Source organism: Papilio polytes, unplaced genomic scaffold (assembly GCF_000836215.1).
Source record: "Papilio polytes unplaced genomic scaffold, Ppol_1.0 DF823958.1, whole genome shotgun sequence".
Lineage (NCBI taxonomy): Eukaryota > Metazoa > Arthropoda > Insecta > Lepidoptera > Papilionidae > Papilio > Papilio polytes.
This window is the reverse complement of record NW_013525246.1, coordinates 210433-223868: the sequence shown is the minus strand read 5'-3', so window position 1 is coordinate 223868 and position 13436 is coordinate 210433. Positions and strand designations below refer to the sequence as shown.

Below are 13436 nucleotides of genomic sequence, written 5' to 3'. Positions count from 1 at the left end.
GCAGTTTAATTTCTTTTTAATGTTTTTTAAAACCTACATATGAGAGCCTAAAGAGATTCAAACATATCGCCATAGGAAATGGTAAAGACAAACTACTTTGAAATATTCATAATAATAGATTACTTCAATTCAAAAGCAAAAAGCAAGTTGCCACAGTTTTATACTGATTAAATTAAACCTCGGCTCTGGCCATTACTTCGGTACAATAACCGGATTGGAAGTATGAACCACCAGCAGAAAAAAATGAACTGCAATTTCTATTGCCTATTAGAAAATTTTGCTATTGCTTCTTCAATAAGTTTGAGGAATTTCTGTTGGATATTTTTTGTATCCCTACAAATCTGCGCTCTGACAGCTTTCCTCGCGTGAAGATTGGTTTCACGCAAGGTATCCAGCTTATTCCTTCTTGTTTCTAATTCATACTGCCGCCTTTCACGGTCCTCCTCCAACTTCAATCGCTGTAATTCCGTTGCAGCAAACAATTTTGCAACTCGTATATACGGCGTCTCATTAGAGGAGGTCCGCCGCGTTGATTTTATAAAGCGCCTTCGTCTGTTATCCGATGCATCTGTAAATAAATAATAAGTTTTTAAAGCTTGGTGAAAAGCTAGGAAAAGGAAAGATATAATCTACAACTGTAACTATATAATCTACAACTGTAAAGTGTTTCAACCCTTGCATTTACCTTGAGTAGGACCAAAATCAGATGCAGCATCAATTGCTGATGATGGATCAGCATGAACACTTGAAGAGGAGGCAGCATAGACATCATTTTGTTCATCATCTGCAATTTTATGATGATTATTGATGATTTGCTCACTGCTTGCATTTTTGCTCATTTTTAAAACTTAAATTACAAAACAAACATTTTAGTACCATTTGAATCTAAACTGTATTTTTGCCGTGAACATATTTGCAACTTTATACGTCAAATTCAAATGACAGTGCAACTTGAGTGCACAAACAAAGTAGTGACGAAATAAACACACAGAGGGAACAATTTTGAATTATCGATATTCGGTTTAAATAATTATCGAACTCGACTAAAATTATTATTTTCTTATTAACTAATTTATAGGAAAATTCTAGTATTGATTATAGTGTAGAGAATTTAGCGATGACAGAAATAATAGCGAAATCCAATTCGATTACCTACGGCTCTAGTAGTAATAAACATTTATTTAATATTTACTAATTTATTGCATTTGCCTTCATTGAAATTGAATTCGATACTTCATATGCGTCATTTATCAAACGAATCCATCTTATTTAGATACACTATAACACTATTTTTTTCTATTTTATATATACTCTGTACTCCGATCAATCTCATCTGTCAAAAGTGTCACAATCATATGAAAAATAATACTTTATGCGAATTATTTCAGATTATGAAATAACTTAATCTGTTTTAATTTCAATCGCAAAAAGAAATGGCTTCATTTATCTTACGTAGAAATATCGTAAGCCGACATTTTAAAAAGCCGTTTTATCAGAATAAACGGAATGCGGGATACGTTGTACTGTAAGTTGAAATTTCCTTCAATATTCTAATTAAGTGATTATCTTTAAATATTATAATACCAGGTATGTGATTATATATACAAATTATATTTTAGATTCACTATGTTTGTTGTGTAATAATTGTAAATTGTATCATCTATTCTAGTAAAAATATAATAAGTTAATTATTTATTTGGGGTTAAGACTTGATTTAGGATTTGAGGTTGTCCTAATAAACTGTCCTCTCAGTTAGTTCTTTATATTAAGTTTATCATCTTAAAGTACTTTTCTCTTTGAATTGTAATGTAATAAAAAATATTGTCTATTCTTGTTCGCTAAATACTAGGCAATAAATTGATTAACCATTTAATATCTAAAGACATACTAAAATGTATAAACACAATTTGTATATGTGTTAAGGCTCTGATTATTTATGTAATTTATATTATAATTTACATCTAACTAATATTATAAATGCGAAAGTTTAGATGGATGGATGGATGGATGTTTGTTAGCGTTTGTAGCCAAAACGGCTGAACGGATGTCCATGAAATTTGGCACAGGTTTAGAACATAGTCTGTAAGAACACATAGGCTACTTTTTATCCCAGGAATAGTTACGGTTCCCGTGGGATTCATTAATTTAGTTTTTTAATGTTTACTCGATCATTCTGCAATGGTTCAAGATATCTTATTGAAATTTGGCACAGACATAAAACAAAGTCTGGAGTACCCATGGGATAAGCTTCATCCCCGAGAAATGTCCGGTTCCCGAGGGATACATAGCTTTTTGTAATTTATATAGTTCGTATGTTTTCTAATACCACGCGGACGAAGTCGCGGGCAACAGCTCGTAATAACATAATTATAGAGGCAGTAATGTATGTCTTGGAAATTGAATCTGGTGTTTTTATTAATCTTTTAATCAGATTTTAATGGAGAAAATTCTATAATTAAACAACATAAACATTTTTTTTTCAGAATTCCAGAAATAGGTGAAGATGCAGAGAAAAATGCTTTACTTTTAGACAATGGTTTGCCTGAATTTAATGATGTTACAATTGAGAAATGTATCGCTTCTATTAGTAAACAAAGTATGGAATACGAGAGTGGTGTAAAACAGGTTGAAAAATCAGCAGCGGAATGTAAAAATGCTTTTGTAGAAATATTTCAACCTCTAGAAAAACTTGATAGCCAACTTGAGTTAACTTGGGGTGTAACTAAAACTTTGTACTTAGGCAATAGTTCTCTAATGCCTACAAAATCGTATCTACAGATACATGAAAGAGCCCATAAAGCAAGATCTTCAAAATTCAATAGCATATCAATATTTCAAGCGGCTGTAAATGAAAAAAATCGATTAAAAGACCTTACAGATGAAGAGCAAAGATTATTAGATAAATACATTTTAGAAGGAAGACTAAATGGTTTAGATGTAAAAGGTGTGAAGCGGGAAAGATTGAACAGTATTTTAACTTCACTGCAGAAGGAGAAGAATCTATTCCGCGAGAAGGTAAATTTTGCAACTAAAGCATTTAAAAGCACAATCAGTGATGAAGAGCTTGTGAGGGAATTTCCGGAAAGTCTTGCAAAGTCGATGTCAGTAAACAATGATGCAAGTAAAGGTCCATGGCTAGTTACCCTGCAACCACATATCTATGAACCTTTTATGCAGTATTGTCCAGATAGAGTCCAAAGATGGAATGCATGGCAAGGTTTCGTTCAACGGTGTTCCGGTTATGGTAATAAAGAACTTGAAACGAGTACAATATTAGAGAATATACGTAGTTTAAGACAAGAACAAGCTTCTATTCTTGGCTTTGAAACATACGTCGATATGAGTATGGAAACAAAAATGGCGGGATCTATAGAAAATGTCACTAATATCCTAGATAGTTTGCTAGAAAGTGCTCGACCAGTACAAGATATTGAATTGGAAGCCTTACAAAATTTTGCCAAGGAAAGAGGCTTAAATAGTAAACTGGAGCATTGGGATATTCCATATTGGCAAAGGAAGCAGAAATGGTCTTTGTACAACTTTGACGAAGATAAAATCCGTGAATACTTTCCACTACCGAGAGTAGTCAACAGCTTGTTCAATCTTTGCAGTACGTTGTTTAAAATTCAGATCGTCGAGAGATCCAATGTCCAGACTTGGCACAAAGATGTTAAGTTTTACGACGTGTTTGATGAGTCCAGTAATAGTCCTATCGCTGGATTCTATTTCGACCCCTACGCCCGTCAGAATGAAAAGATCCGCATATACGATGACGCGGGATGGCATGTGTCCATTCGCAATAAATGCGCCGTCACGTCAACACAGCCACTCTCCGCGCTGATATTTAATTTCCAAGCTCCCGCCGAAGGAAAACAGTCATTGCTATCGTTCAAAGAAGTCACAGTGCTGTTCCAGAGATTTGGTCACTCTTTGAGGCATTTGTTAACCAAAGCGAATTATTCAGAAGTGGCTGGTCTTTCAAATGTTGAGTGGGACGCGGCGGAGGTGTGCGGCCATGTTATGACGCACTGGGTGTACGATCCACACACGATACACGCGATCAGCGGCCACTACAACACCGAGGAGCCATTACCAGATGAAATTGTACAAAACCTCCATAACGTGAGACGACACATGTCCGGATACGAGCTGTGTAAGGAATTGTACCTGTCGCGGTTAGATCTCGAGTTACATTCAACGAAGACCTTCTGGAGGGATCTCGTGAGACAGATATGGCCGAAATACAATGTGTTGCCTTTCGATAAATATGATTCCCATCCTTTATCGTTCACGAAAATCATGTCTGAAGAGTGGGGCGCCGCGTACTACTGCCATTTATGGTCGAAGATGATAGCAGCTGATATCTTCAGCGCTTTCGACGAGGCCAGACAAGGAGATGAGGATATATTGGCCGTGGGGCGAAGGTACAGAGACACGTTCCTAGCAACGGGCGGCGCGTGCCATCCGAGCGAAGTATTCAGGAGGTTCCGCGGTAGAGATCCCTCGCCTCATGCGCTATTGAAAAACCTTGGACTGCCCAAAAAGATTGTAGAGGAATAGAACATGTATTAGTTGTGTATAGTAAATTGCTGTTAACTAACTCGTCTGTCATTTATTAGGAATCCTTGATTCCCAGATACGGAGGTATAAACTCCAAGATTATACTTTATGCTCGAAGTTTATTTTTTGCTAGCTGCATTCTGTACTCTAATTAAAAATAGACATTTAGTTAATATAACCTATTTATTGAAATAATACTGAATTTCATAGTAATATTAATTTTATCCGAAAACATCTAAGTAATACTGCAATCTTTACAAAAATTTCAATCAGAATCTGGATTTTGTTCCCAAGCTCTCTCCATGCTATAGATGTCTTTTTTAATATTTTCATCATCTGGTACCAGCTTCGCTGCCGCTTTCATTTCATCGATGGCTTTGTTCAAGTATCCAATCCGCACGAGCGCCGCGGCTCGGCGAGCGATGCACTTCGCGCGACTTCTACGATTACCCTCACATGGAGGCTTTAGTAAGTCTAGTGCTGTCGAAGTGTCGTTTACCTGAACAAATAATCATTAATTTTGAAGGTTTCCTTAGATATTTCCGATATATTTTCTAAAAAACTACGTTCTATAGAATTATGTTAAATAGAATTTGTAGTCGTAAACATAACTATGTTTGGTGAATATTTGGGAATATTTTACTTACGCATTTATTGAAATTTCCGAGAGCAAAGTGTGCGGCCGCTCTGTTCGAGTACAGACTTGGTAGCTTATCAGAAAGACTGATTCCATGCGTGTAAGCGCTGATCGCGCCCAGATAGTTTCCGTTGCGGAAGAATTCGTCTCCTTTCTCTTTACACCACTGAGGGTCATGTTCTTCGGGCCGAAGGTCCTCGGATACGAATCCTGGAAATTGTAATAGGTACTTTAAATGTGTATATTTCTATGACTGCGCTCCATAATACGAAGTATTTTAATTACTACGCGACTAGCCTACAGAAGCAAACAAGTGCAAAGTTCACGTCACAATTTCGTAGTCGTTTGTGCAATTTTTGTTAGAAGATATAAGTGCAAATAATTTAAAATTTGCAACCTATAGCTCTTCTTGCTTGCGTAATATTCTTTAACCAAGCTTCCTCCTCTTGGGCCGCTGACTCTCGACTTGGTGTAGGAAATGTTCTTGGTGTGTGTGTAATTATCACTTCTCCGGCTTCCCTTAGCTTTGGTAGAACTCGGTTAGCAGTTTCTTTTTTTATCTTTTCCACATATTCAGATTTCACTGGCATATTGCCTTGGTAAGTTGGTAAAGATTTGTTTATTGTCTGTTTCTTTTGTGTTGGTTGTTTTTTGTTGACTTTCTCTTCATCCGAGGATGGTAATTCGATAATCTTAACGCTGTTTTCATTTTTCTTAACGCTATAAGACCAATTGTTAGTAACATTTTTAGAAGACTTATTTACGTTTACTGGCTTAAGTGACTCTTTCCACTCCTGTAATTCATTCATAGCTTTATTCCGTTCTGCATCTCTTCTGGAATCCATTAACGCATGCTGTTGGGAGTCAATCTCCATTGCCTTTTGCACTGTAAATCTATCCATCTCACTCTTTTTTATAGACTTTTGTTCAGCCTTCTCCTTCGCTTCTGCTTGGCATTTTTCAAGTATCTTTTGGCGCAGTACCATTTTCTCTTCCTTAGTTAAACATTTTTCGAGGCCCTCCCAATCTGTTTCTTTCTTTTTAATTAGCTCAAGCAGTATTGATTCTTCTTGCACTATACACTTACTTCGCTCGTTGTCGACATCGTGTAATAAAAATAACTCAAATAGAAATGGATTGAAATGTATTTTGATATACGAATCTGTTGTGAAAATATCCACGTTGTTTTTATTCGACGACTTCGACGGTATTTTGATCTGCAAATTCGTCGGAGACTGTGTCCACGTGAAATCTTTTACTATAATAGGCATTATTGGAAAATAAGTTTTCTGTATGTGACTTAAATAAACAAACGTCAAATTGTTACCAAGGACACTTATATTGTTTATATTGATCAATCACATTTTTTACTAGCTGTTCCCATGCGGCCTCACCCGCATTAAATTTCAAAAACTATTGTTAACATTTGACAAATCGTCAATTGCAAATGTCAAAATTACCGTTACCATAATAACATTGCTTCCTTAATGTTGGCAGCTTGTAGTTTATGAACCCTTTCCCACGTGAAGGTTTTTTCCAATTTATTTACCGCCTAAGCTTAATAGCGTGAAAATATGTAGCCTAAAGAGTATCGAAAGTGTAGGGCTTGTAAAAAAAAGACATCCTGCGTCACAAAGTATCATAATGTGTGTTTACAATTTATTATATTAGTATAGAGATAGATTGCTGTTAAAAAAAGTGAGAAGTCTTACCGCAGGTTTCTACATCCAAAACATTCATGTATTATATTCCTCATTTTTGTCAGATAAACTGAGATAATTACATTTTACGATTATACACATTTACTTATGCTCCTGTTATGTAGGCAGTGGCATCATGGGATTCATCAAACGAGAGTAAAAACCGATTAATTAATGGAACATTTATATTCTGTGGATCATAGACACCTAGATTAGAAGTAAAACAATATGATATTTATGGTAAATATAAGTGATAAGAGTTTTGATAACATCTTTATAGTTACACATCTCTCATATTTAAAGACTACTTCACAGTCGTGAATTATCTAGCACTAAGGCAACTTTCAATTGTACACATAAAATGGTTGGGAGAGTTCAAACAGGTAAAAAAACTTACACCTCTTTGAAATAACCTTCTAACACAAAAGTAGGTTATTCGTAATTTATCCATTCCAAAGTAATGTTTCATAAACACACATTCTTGTCAATGTGGGTCAAATAGTAATTTTACATACTAACTTTAATATAGGTTAGAATAAAAATATAAGTGTAACATTAAAATAAAAAAGAATCTGGTTTTAAAAACATTTTATTGTTTCAATTATTTGATAACAGCCGCAAAAATAGGCGTCCTAAATCTTAAAATCGAGCACAAACAAAAGCTCTAATCTACAGATTAAAAATTTTATCAGTGTTGCCATAATAAAAATTAAAATACAATTTTTAAACAAAAATGATAGATTTAATTTTTATTTAAAAATGTTTAACTAAATTCGAATAAATATAGTGTTTTATGTATGATTTTTTAGTAAACGGAGACGTGGATCCCAACGTTCTCGGCATAACTCTAACACATGAACATTTGCATATGAAGTTTACACATTTTTATAAACAACCGCCGAAACAGATTGCTGACAAATTTCAAAAAGGTTTCTCACTGGACACTGTCGGGTATTTAAGACAGTATCCTTACAGTTCTCAGTCCAATTTACTCCTCAATGACAGTGACTCACAAGATGCTGTTTTGAATGATGTGAAAGATTTTAAAAAATATGGAGGCGGTAAGTATTTAAATACAATTACGTATTACGTAAGAAGATTGATTATTGGTTAATGATCTTTGTATATCAGGTACTATTGTTGAAAATTCCACGGAAGGTTTGGAGAGGAATATTGATTTTTTGAAGAAGGTATCAAATACGACGGGGGTACACGTGTTAGCAGGAACAGGACATTACATCGCAGATTTACAGAACGATGTATCAATCAGAAATACCAAAGAAGATATTTACAATCACATGTTAAGAGAACTTACTGAAGGATGTGTAGACTATCCAACAGTTAAAGCTGGATTTATGGGAGAGATTGCCAGTGTATGGCCATTGAAAGGTAAACAATGTTATATTTGACACCACGTTTTTCTAATTAACCTAATGTTAAAATGTTGCTAAATACTTTTAACCACGATTCTAAGAAGAGTACGACTTAAGAATAAACAATTTGATTTACCTTGCTATACCCTTTTAAATTAACTAATTAAAAAAAAATCAAAATTATATGCATTGTTAGACCTTGTTTCACTCGAATGTGAACGTTTCGATTTGTTTAGATTTCGAGCGCAAAGCAATATCAGCGGCAGGCGAGGTACAGGCTCAGCTCCGCTGCGGGGTCAGCTTCCATCCTCATCGTGACCCAGAAGCCCCCTTCGAGATCCTCCGCGTATACACTGAGGCCGGCGGACAAGTTGACAAGGCTGTCATGTCGCATTTGGACCGTGAGATTACCAATAATGATCTTTAACATTTTAAAACTTTGTTTGTACCACTATAATAGTTCTTAAAACGTACATTTATACAACTTACGTAATACGTACGGCTTACTTGAATCTTCTTTATATTTTTTTAAACAAAAGAATAACTAACAAATAATCTTTGTAACCATCAGGTACGCTACTTCAGACCGAGAAGCTGTTAGAGTTCGCAGAGTTGGGGTCGTACTGTCAGTTCGATTTGTTCGGCACTGAAGTATCTTACTATCAACTGAACGAGACAGTGGCGATGCCTTCTGATGCCCAGCGTATTGATAAAATAGAAGCACTGATACAGGAAGGAAAGGAAGAAAGAATATTAATGTCCCATGATATACACACTAAACATAGACTGGTACAATATTGCATATTAACTTAATGTATACTAAAATGCGACTACTTCTAAAATTCATTTTATTTCCAGATTAACTTTGGAGGACACGGTTACTCCCATATCATAAACAACGTGCTACCCAGAATGAAGAATAGAGGTATATCTCAAACGACCATAGACAAGATTACTGTTGGCAACCCCGCGAATTGGTTAACTGTCAAATTTTAAATGCGAAACAGTGCATGCAACATGTAGCAAAGCAAGGATCTTAAAACTTTGTGTTTATTTAGTTTGTTGTGTAATAAAATATTACTTTTTGTCATGTTATTATTAATTAAAGATATGACTTCATTTACAATAAAATCATGAGTTTTAATATTTGTTTTATTTGTGTACCCACCACAGACATTTCAAAAAAACTGTTGAAATTGAAATATGAACTACGGCAAAATTCGATAGTTCAAGTCTACAAAATTTATTCCTAAACTATTTTACATAATCGTTGCTCGTCTTAAAATATTTCATAAAGTGTACTACTTAACTAAAATAAACTCAACATTTTCACCAGACTTGTCTATAACAGCAGCGACATTTTCTGACAAAGCCACGTTGACTACCTGACAAGTGCAAAATGTGTTGCATTTGTTGCAGTTATCTATCTTATTTTTCTTCGGCTTTACTTCTTTGACTGGTGGTATACAGCAGAAGTCTGTGTCCAGTCCCATCTTCTCACCATCCTCCAGGGTCTGAGGTAAGTGTTGGTTAAGAGTCTCTGGTAGTAACAGACTGGCGATGCCACCGGCGACAAGAAGTGCCCCCATGATGATTAGAGGAAGTACCAGTATGTCGGAGCCCTAAAATACGTAATATTGATAAGAAAAACGTAAAATTGATGGTGTCAAGTAAATTTAAAGTCTAGTAACGTAAGGCAGGTCATACATAACCTAGAACCTCAGCCATCTAAAGATCCAGAAAAGCACATAGTATGGCATTCTCTCTGTTTCTCGTTCACTCTCATATTAGCCCCCCCCCTCTCTCTCTCTCTCTCTCTCTTGGTTATTAAATTATTAAAACGAATGCTAGCCTGCGGCACGTTGCATTTCAAGGAAATTGCAACTTGCCAGTTCAAAGTGCAACTTACCAAATAGTTGACGAGCGGTATAAAGATAGGTCCTAACATGCCGAGTACAGAACTGAGGCTCATGCCGAGGCCGCGTACCACTGTAGGGTACAGCTCAGAGGCCATCAGCGGCAACACCACGAACGACGATGATATGCCCATCTTTCCCACGCAGTATAGAGCTAAGGTCACGTACGTCTCTATAATGATACCAAATAATTATTGATGACGAAGTTCAGGTAATCCAACAACAAGAAAAAAATATGCTGAGAACAGATAATTTGATTAGAGGTTAAATGTGTTAGGTTAATAAGCAACTATTCTGTCTAATTACGATCGCGTATACGACAAATTAAAAACAACGAAATGTAAACAACATTAAGGTATTTTATTCTGATAGAAGGATGCACTTACCATGTTGGACCAGAAACGTAGTCAAGCACGCCACACCACCGACAACCATGCTCATGCATAACGTCCACCTTCTTCCGAGTCTCTCCATTGATGGCCAGAGGAAGAGATACGTGGGAAGCTCCACGATTCCCGCCAAAAAGAAGTTCAAGAACTCATCTCCACCCAATACCGGGGCGTAGTACGATAGACCAACATATACACTTGTGTTAGTAAACCAAATAAAGGTAATTATAATAGTCTTCTTCCTCAGATTGGGGGTACGGAACAAATCCAAGATGCCGTACTTCCTTGATTTCTCTTTCTCCAGATCTTGTTTTAATTTATCCGACTCGTATTTACGACGTAAATGTACCATGTAGTTAGCTGGTAATGATTTGCCGTTCGTTCTAAGAAAAACATTTTACAAAACTATTTATAATTCTATTCTAAAAGCTGCATTGGATGACCAGATAATAGACAAGTAAAACTATAAAAAAATCTAAGTACTCAAATTTGAGAAACAAAAAAGTCACACAAACCTGGCCATTTTCTTCAATATAATCTCCGCCTTCTCAAATTGTCCTCTTGCAAGCAGCCATCTTGGACTCTCCGGCATCGGCCAGATGTAAAAGAAAAAGCAGACGAACGGGAGAGTGGTGGCCAACGCTAAATGGCGCCAGTCTCTTACCAAGTAGACCATACCAGCGAGGAGGATCAGCCCCAAGGAGTACGCGATGTTAGATAGGATGGTGCAAAGGGTACGGCACTTGGGACCCACTAGCTCGATAGCTGAAATAAATTATTAAGCTCTCGCGCCATATAGCTGCCATTTAGCAACTACGTATGCAACTTATAGGTTATATATGTCTCATTTAATTTGTTTAAAATGCTACGACCTATATATATCTATAGATATCTATCTATATATATATATAGATAGATTATAAGATAGAAGTTATAAAAGAAAAAACAAACAATGAAATCTTAGGAAAATCTAAAAATTAAAAGATTTTCTTACCCAAAACATAAGGTGTTGCCATAATAGCAGGAACAGTAAACCCAACGCCGATCCTATAGATTATCCAAACAGGAAAGTTCTGCGCAAACGCAGTGGCAACGCCGAAGATGCTCTCAATGAGAAGGTAGATGAAGAAAGATGGCTTCCTCCCGATGGTGTCTTGAAGGTAGCCGAAGATGTAATTCCCAATGATGCCACCAACCGCCAGGAGCACCAGCCCGAGAGTCGGGTAGAAATCTTTGTTGCACACTAAGTTGAACTGGTCAGAATAATTGAGTTAACTGTTGTTCTATGCTAGTAAGCCCGACTATAGCCATCGTTATTCTTAGTGCTTGAAATGTAATTTCCAAAGTAATCTATGTTAAAACAAATCGAATTTTACTTTACAATAAGTTTAAAGCATGAAAGTCGAAATATTTTGAGTTTCCTCACCATAAAATACTGCAGTTACTATAATCTTACTTCTTACTAATATTATAAACGTAAAAGGTTAGATGGATGGGTGGCGTTTGTAGCTTAGACGGCTGAACGGATTTGGATGAAATTCGGCATAGATGTAGAGCATACTCTGGAAGAACACATAGGCTACTACTTTGTTGTTTTTCAATTCAACGCGGACGGAGTCGCGGGCGAAAGTTAGTTATAAAATATTCTATATCATTGCTAATTACCTCAGTGGCGACAGTATTCGTGTAGACGCTTTTATCGTAGGTCCATCCGTGTGCGCAAGGTATCACTGCCGAGTTATTCATTACATCTATGTCGGGGTAGTTGGCTGCGATGTAGCTATAGTTGAGGTCGTACATACTGCATGATGAGTACTGCGGGATACCGTTCTTCAATTCCACTGGTATACTGGAAGAAGATACCTCTGTAAGGTGGAGCTTGCTTCGTAGTCATCTCACGTTACGTAAGCTTTTAGAAAGTTGATGTTTGATAGATGCTGGTTTCATAGTTTTACGACTAAGGTTCTGGAATCACCTAATATTCTTGAGGACCTCCATATCATCTAGATGCTCCAGCTCCGGCACCCTGCACCAGTGTACCACGTCTGCTGCCATAAAGAGTTGGGCGTACGCGTGGAATCCGCACGGGATGACCGCCGGCAGTAGCACGCAGTAGATCACCAGCTTCTGGTACTTCCCGAACGTCCCTACGTCTTCTAATATCGCGTCGAAGTCCATGGTGTCTGGAACCCAAGCTTACTTAGAATACTTTTTAATTACTTAATTGTTTTGGGTAGTGTAAGTTTCCAACTTTAGTTCTTGAAGATGGCTGCTTGGTCATGTCTTGTGATCCCAATAAGGATGCAGACAAAAACTAGAAGACCTCTCTCAATCGTACCTTTTCATATAGGGTATTTTATTTCTATCTTTAAAAGTAATTCGTTTATGAAAGTTGTTAATTTTTTTCCTTAGCCGTATTTTTATCAGATGACAAATTAGGATCATATGCATTTAATGACGGCTACAATTTTACGCAATTACTAATAACTAAAAAAAACTGGCTAAGGAAGATGCTATAAGGACTATAAAAAACTTTGTACATTCAAAAATATTTTTGTACTTACATGACTGCCACAAGTGGTCTGCGAACGGAAGCGCAGGTGCAGGTCCGGCGGCGGCCGACCGTTGCTAGATTATGTTCATTATAGAGCACCCTGTACTGCGGACCTAAGTACTACCGGTGGGATACACAGGTTGATGCTAAATAAAACTGTGTCACAAATATTCTTTGAACACATTTAATGTGGAAATTTTTAATATTTTAATACGTAAAAAATGACACTGGAATTGTTAAAAATAAACTTAACGACGTACTAATTTTTGCCCGCGACTCTGTCTGCGTGGAAAAACAACAAAAGTAG

General features: G+C 36.5%; 5 protein-coding genes across 6 annotated transcripts; 2 read left to right on the top strand and 3 right to left on the bottom strand.

Annotated features, from left to right (window-relative positions):
- Nucleotides 1-4: 4 nt before the first annotated feature.
- On the bottom strand, nt 5-943 carry LOC106101730. 2 transcript variants are annotated; one of them, XR_001225531.1, is made up of 3 exons: nt 877-943; nt 686-784; nt 5-568 (listed from the first exon to the last, which is right to left on the bottom strand). XR_001225531.1 is itself a non-coding variant. In XM_013281051.1 (2 exons), exons 1-2 carry the CDS (start codon nt 837-839, stop codon nt 258-260), a joined length of 465 nt encoding a protein of 154 aa, XP_013136505.1. In that variant the 5' UTR covers nt 840-928; the 3' UTR covers nt 5-257. The 2 variants fall into 2 exon arrangements, 1 of the variants encoding a protein (XP_013136505.1); XM_013281051.1 differs by having other exon boundaries at nt 686-928.
- A 384-nt stretch (nt 944-1327) lies between these two features.
- LOC106101682 (probable cytosolic oligopeptidase A) lies at nt 1328-4600 on the top strand. The gene is made up of 2 exons (XM_013280990.1): nt 1328-1525; nt 2484-4600. Exons 1-2 carry the CDS (start codon nt 1434-1436, stop codon nt 4558-4560), a joined length of 2169 nt encoding a protein of 722 aa, XP_013136444.1. The 5' UTR covers nt 1328-1433; the 3' UTR covers nt 4561-4600.
- Nucleotides 4601-4763: 163 nt separating this feature from the next.
- On the bottom strand, nt 4764-6523 carry LOC106101738 (dyslexia susceptibility 1 candidate gene 1 protein homolog). The gene is made up of 3 exons (XM_013281060.1): nt 5595-6523; nt 5208-5407; nt 4764-5059 (listed from the first exon to the last, which is right to left on the bottom strand). Exons 1-3 carry the CDS (start codon nt 6466-6468, stop codon nt 4826-4828), a joined length of 1308 nt encoding a protein of 435 aa, XP_013136514.1. The 5' UTR covers nt 6469-6523; the 3' UTR covers nt 4764-4825.
- Nucleotides 6524-6942: 419 nt separating this feature from the next.
- LOC106101739 (phosphotriesterase-related protein) lies at nt 6943-9331 on the top strand. The gene is made up of 6 exons (XM_013281061.1): nt 6943-7280; nt 7707-7958; nt 8029-8286; nt 8507-8671; nt 8842-9059; nt 9129-9331. Exons 1-6 carry the CDS (start codon nt 7259-7261, stop codon nt 9264-9266), a joined length of 1053 nt encoding a protein of 350 aa, XP_013136515.1. The 5' UTR covers nt 6943-7258; the 3' UTR covers nt 9267-9331.
- A 99-nt stretch (nt 9332-9430) lies between these two features.
- LOC106101694 (organic cation transporter protein) lies at nt 9431-13186 on the bottom strand. The gene is made up of 8 exons (XM_013281002.1): nt 13140-13186; nt 12551-12758; nt 12241-12424; nt 11570-11828; nt 11091-11340; nt 10583-10958; nt 10180-10356; nt 9431-9892 (listed from the first exon to the last, which is right to left on the bottom strand). The coding sequence occupies exons 2-8, from the start codon at nt 12751-12753 to the stop codon at nt 9572-9574; spliced, it is 1770 nt and encodes a 589-aa protein (XP_013136456.1). The 5' UTR covers nt 12754-12758; nt 13140-13186; the 3' UTR covers nt 9431-9571.
- Between the last annotated feature and the right edge of the window lie 250 nt (nt 13187-13436).

Bases quoted from the DNA above. Each gene is read 5' to 3' on its own strand.
- LOC106101739 (XM_013281061.1), top strand. From the start codon at position 7,259: ATGGTTGGGAGAGTTCAAACAG. The intron at 7,959-8,028 runs GTAAGTATTTAA...TTTGTATATCAG, and splicing joins TTTTAAAAAATATGGAGGCG to GTACTATTGTTGAAAATTCC. The intron at 8,672-8,841 runs GTGAGATTACCA...TGTAACCATCAG, and splicing joins TGTCATGTCGCATTTGGACC to GTACGCTACTTCAGACCGAG.
- LOC106101694 (XM_013281002.1), bottom strand. From the start codon at position 12,753: ATGGACTTCGACGCGATATTAGAAGACGTAGGGACGTTCGGGAAGTAC. The intron at 11,829-12,240 runs GTAATTAGCAAT...TATTCTGACCAG, and splicing joins CGAATACTGTCGCCACTGAG to TTCAACTTAGTGTGCAACAA. The intron at 10,357-10,582 runs GTCCAACATGGT...ATCATTATAGAG, and splicing joins CGTGCTTGACTACGTTTCTG to ACGTACGTGACCTTAGCTCT.
- LOC106101682 (XM_013280990.1), top strand. From the start codon at position 1,434: ATGGCTTCATTTATCTTACGTAGAAATATCGTAAGCCGACATTTTAAA. The intron at 1,526-2,483 runs GTAAGTTGAAAT...TTTTTTTTTCAG, and splicing joins AATGCGGGATACGTTGTACT to AATTCCAGAAATAGGTGAAG.
- LOC106101730 (XM_013281051.1), bottom strand. From the start codon at position 839: ATGAGCAAAAATGCAAGCAGTGAGCAAATCATCAATAATCATCATAAA. The intron at 569-685 runs GTAAATGCAAGG...ATTTATTTACAG, and splicing joins TGATTTTGGTCCTACTCAAG to ATGCATCGGATAACAGACGA.
- LOC106101738 (XM_013281060.1), bottom strand. From the start codon at position 6,468: ATGCCTATTATAGTAAAAGATTTCACGTGGACACAGTCTCCGACGAAT. The intron at 5,408-5,594 runs GTTGCAAATTTT...TACAATTTCCAG, and splicing joins GCAAGCAAGAAGAGCTATAG to GATTCGTATCCGAGGACCTT. The intron at 5,060-5,207 runs GTAAGTAAAATA...TTATTTGTTCAG, and splicing joins TCGGAAATTTCAATAAATGC to GTAAACGACACTTCGACAGC.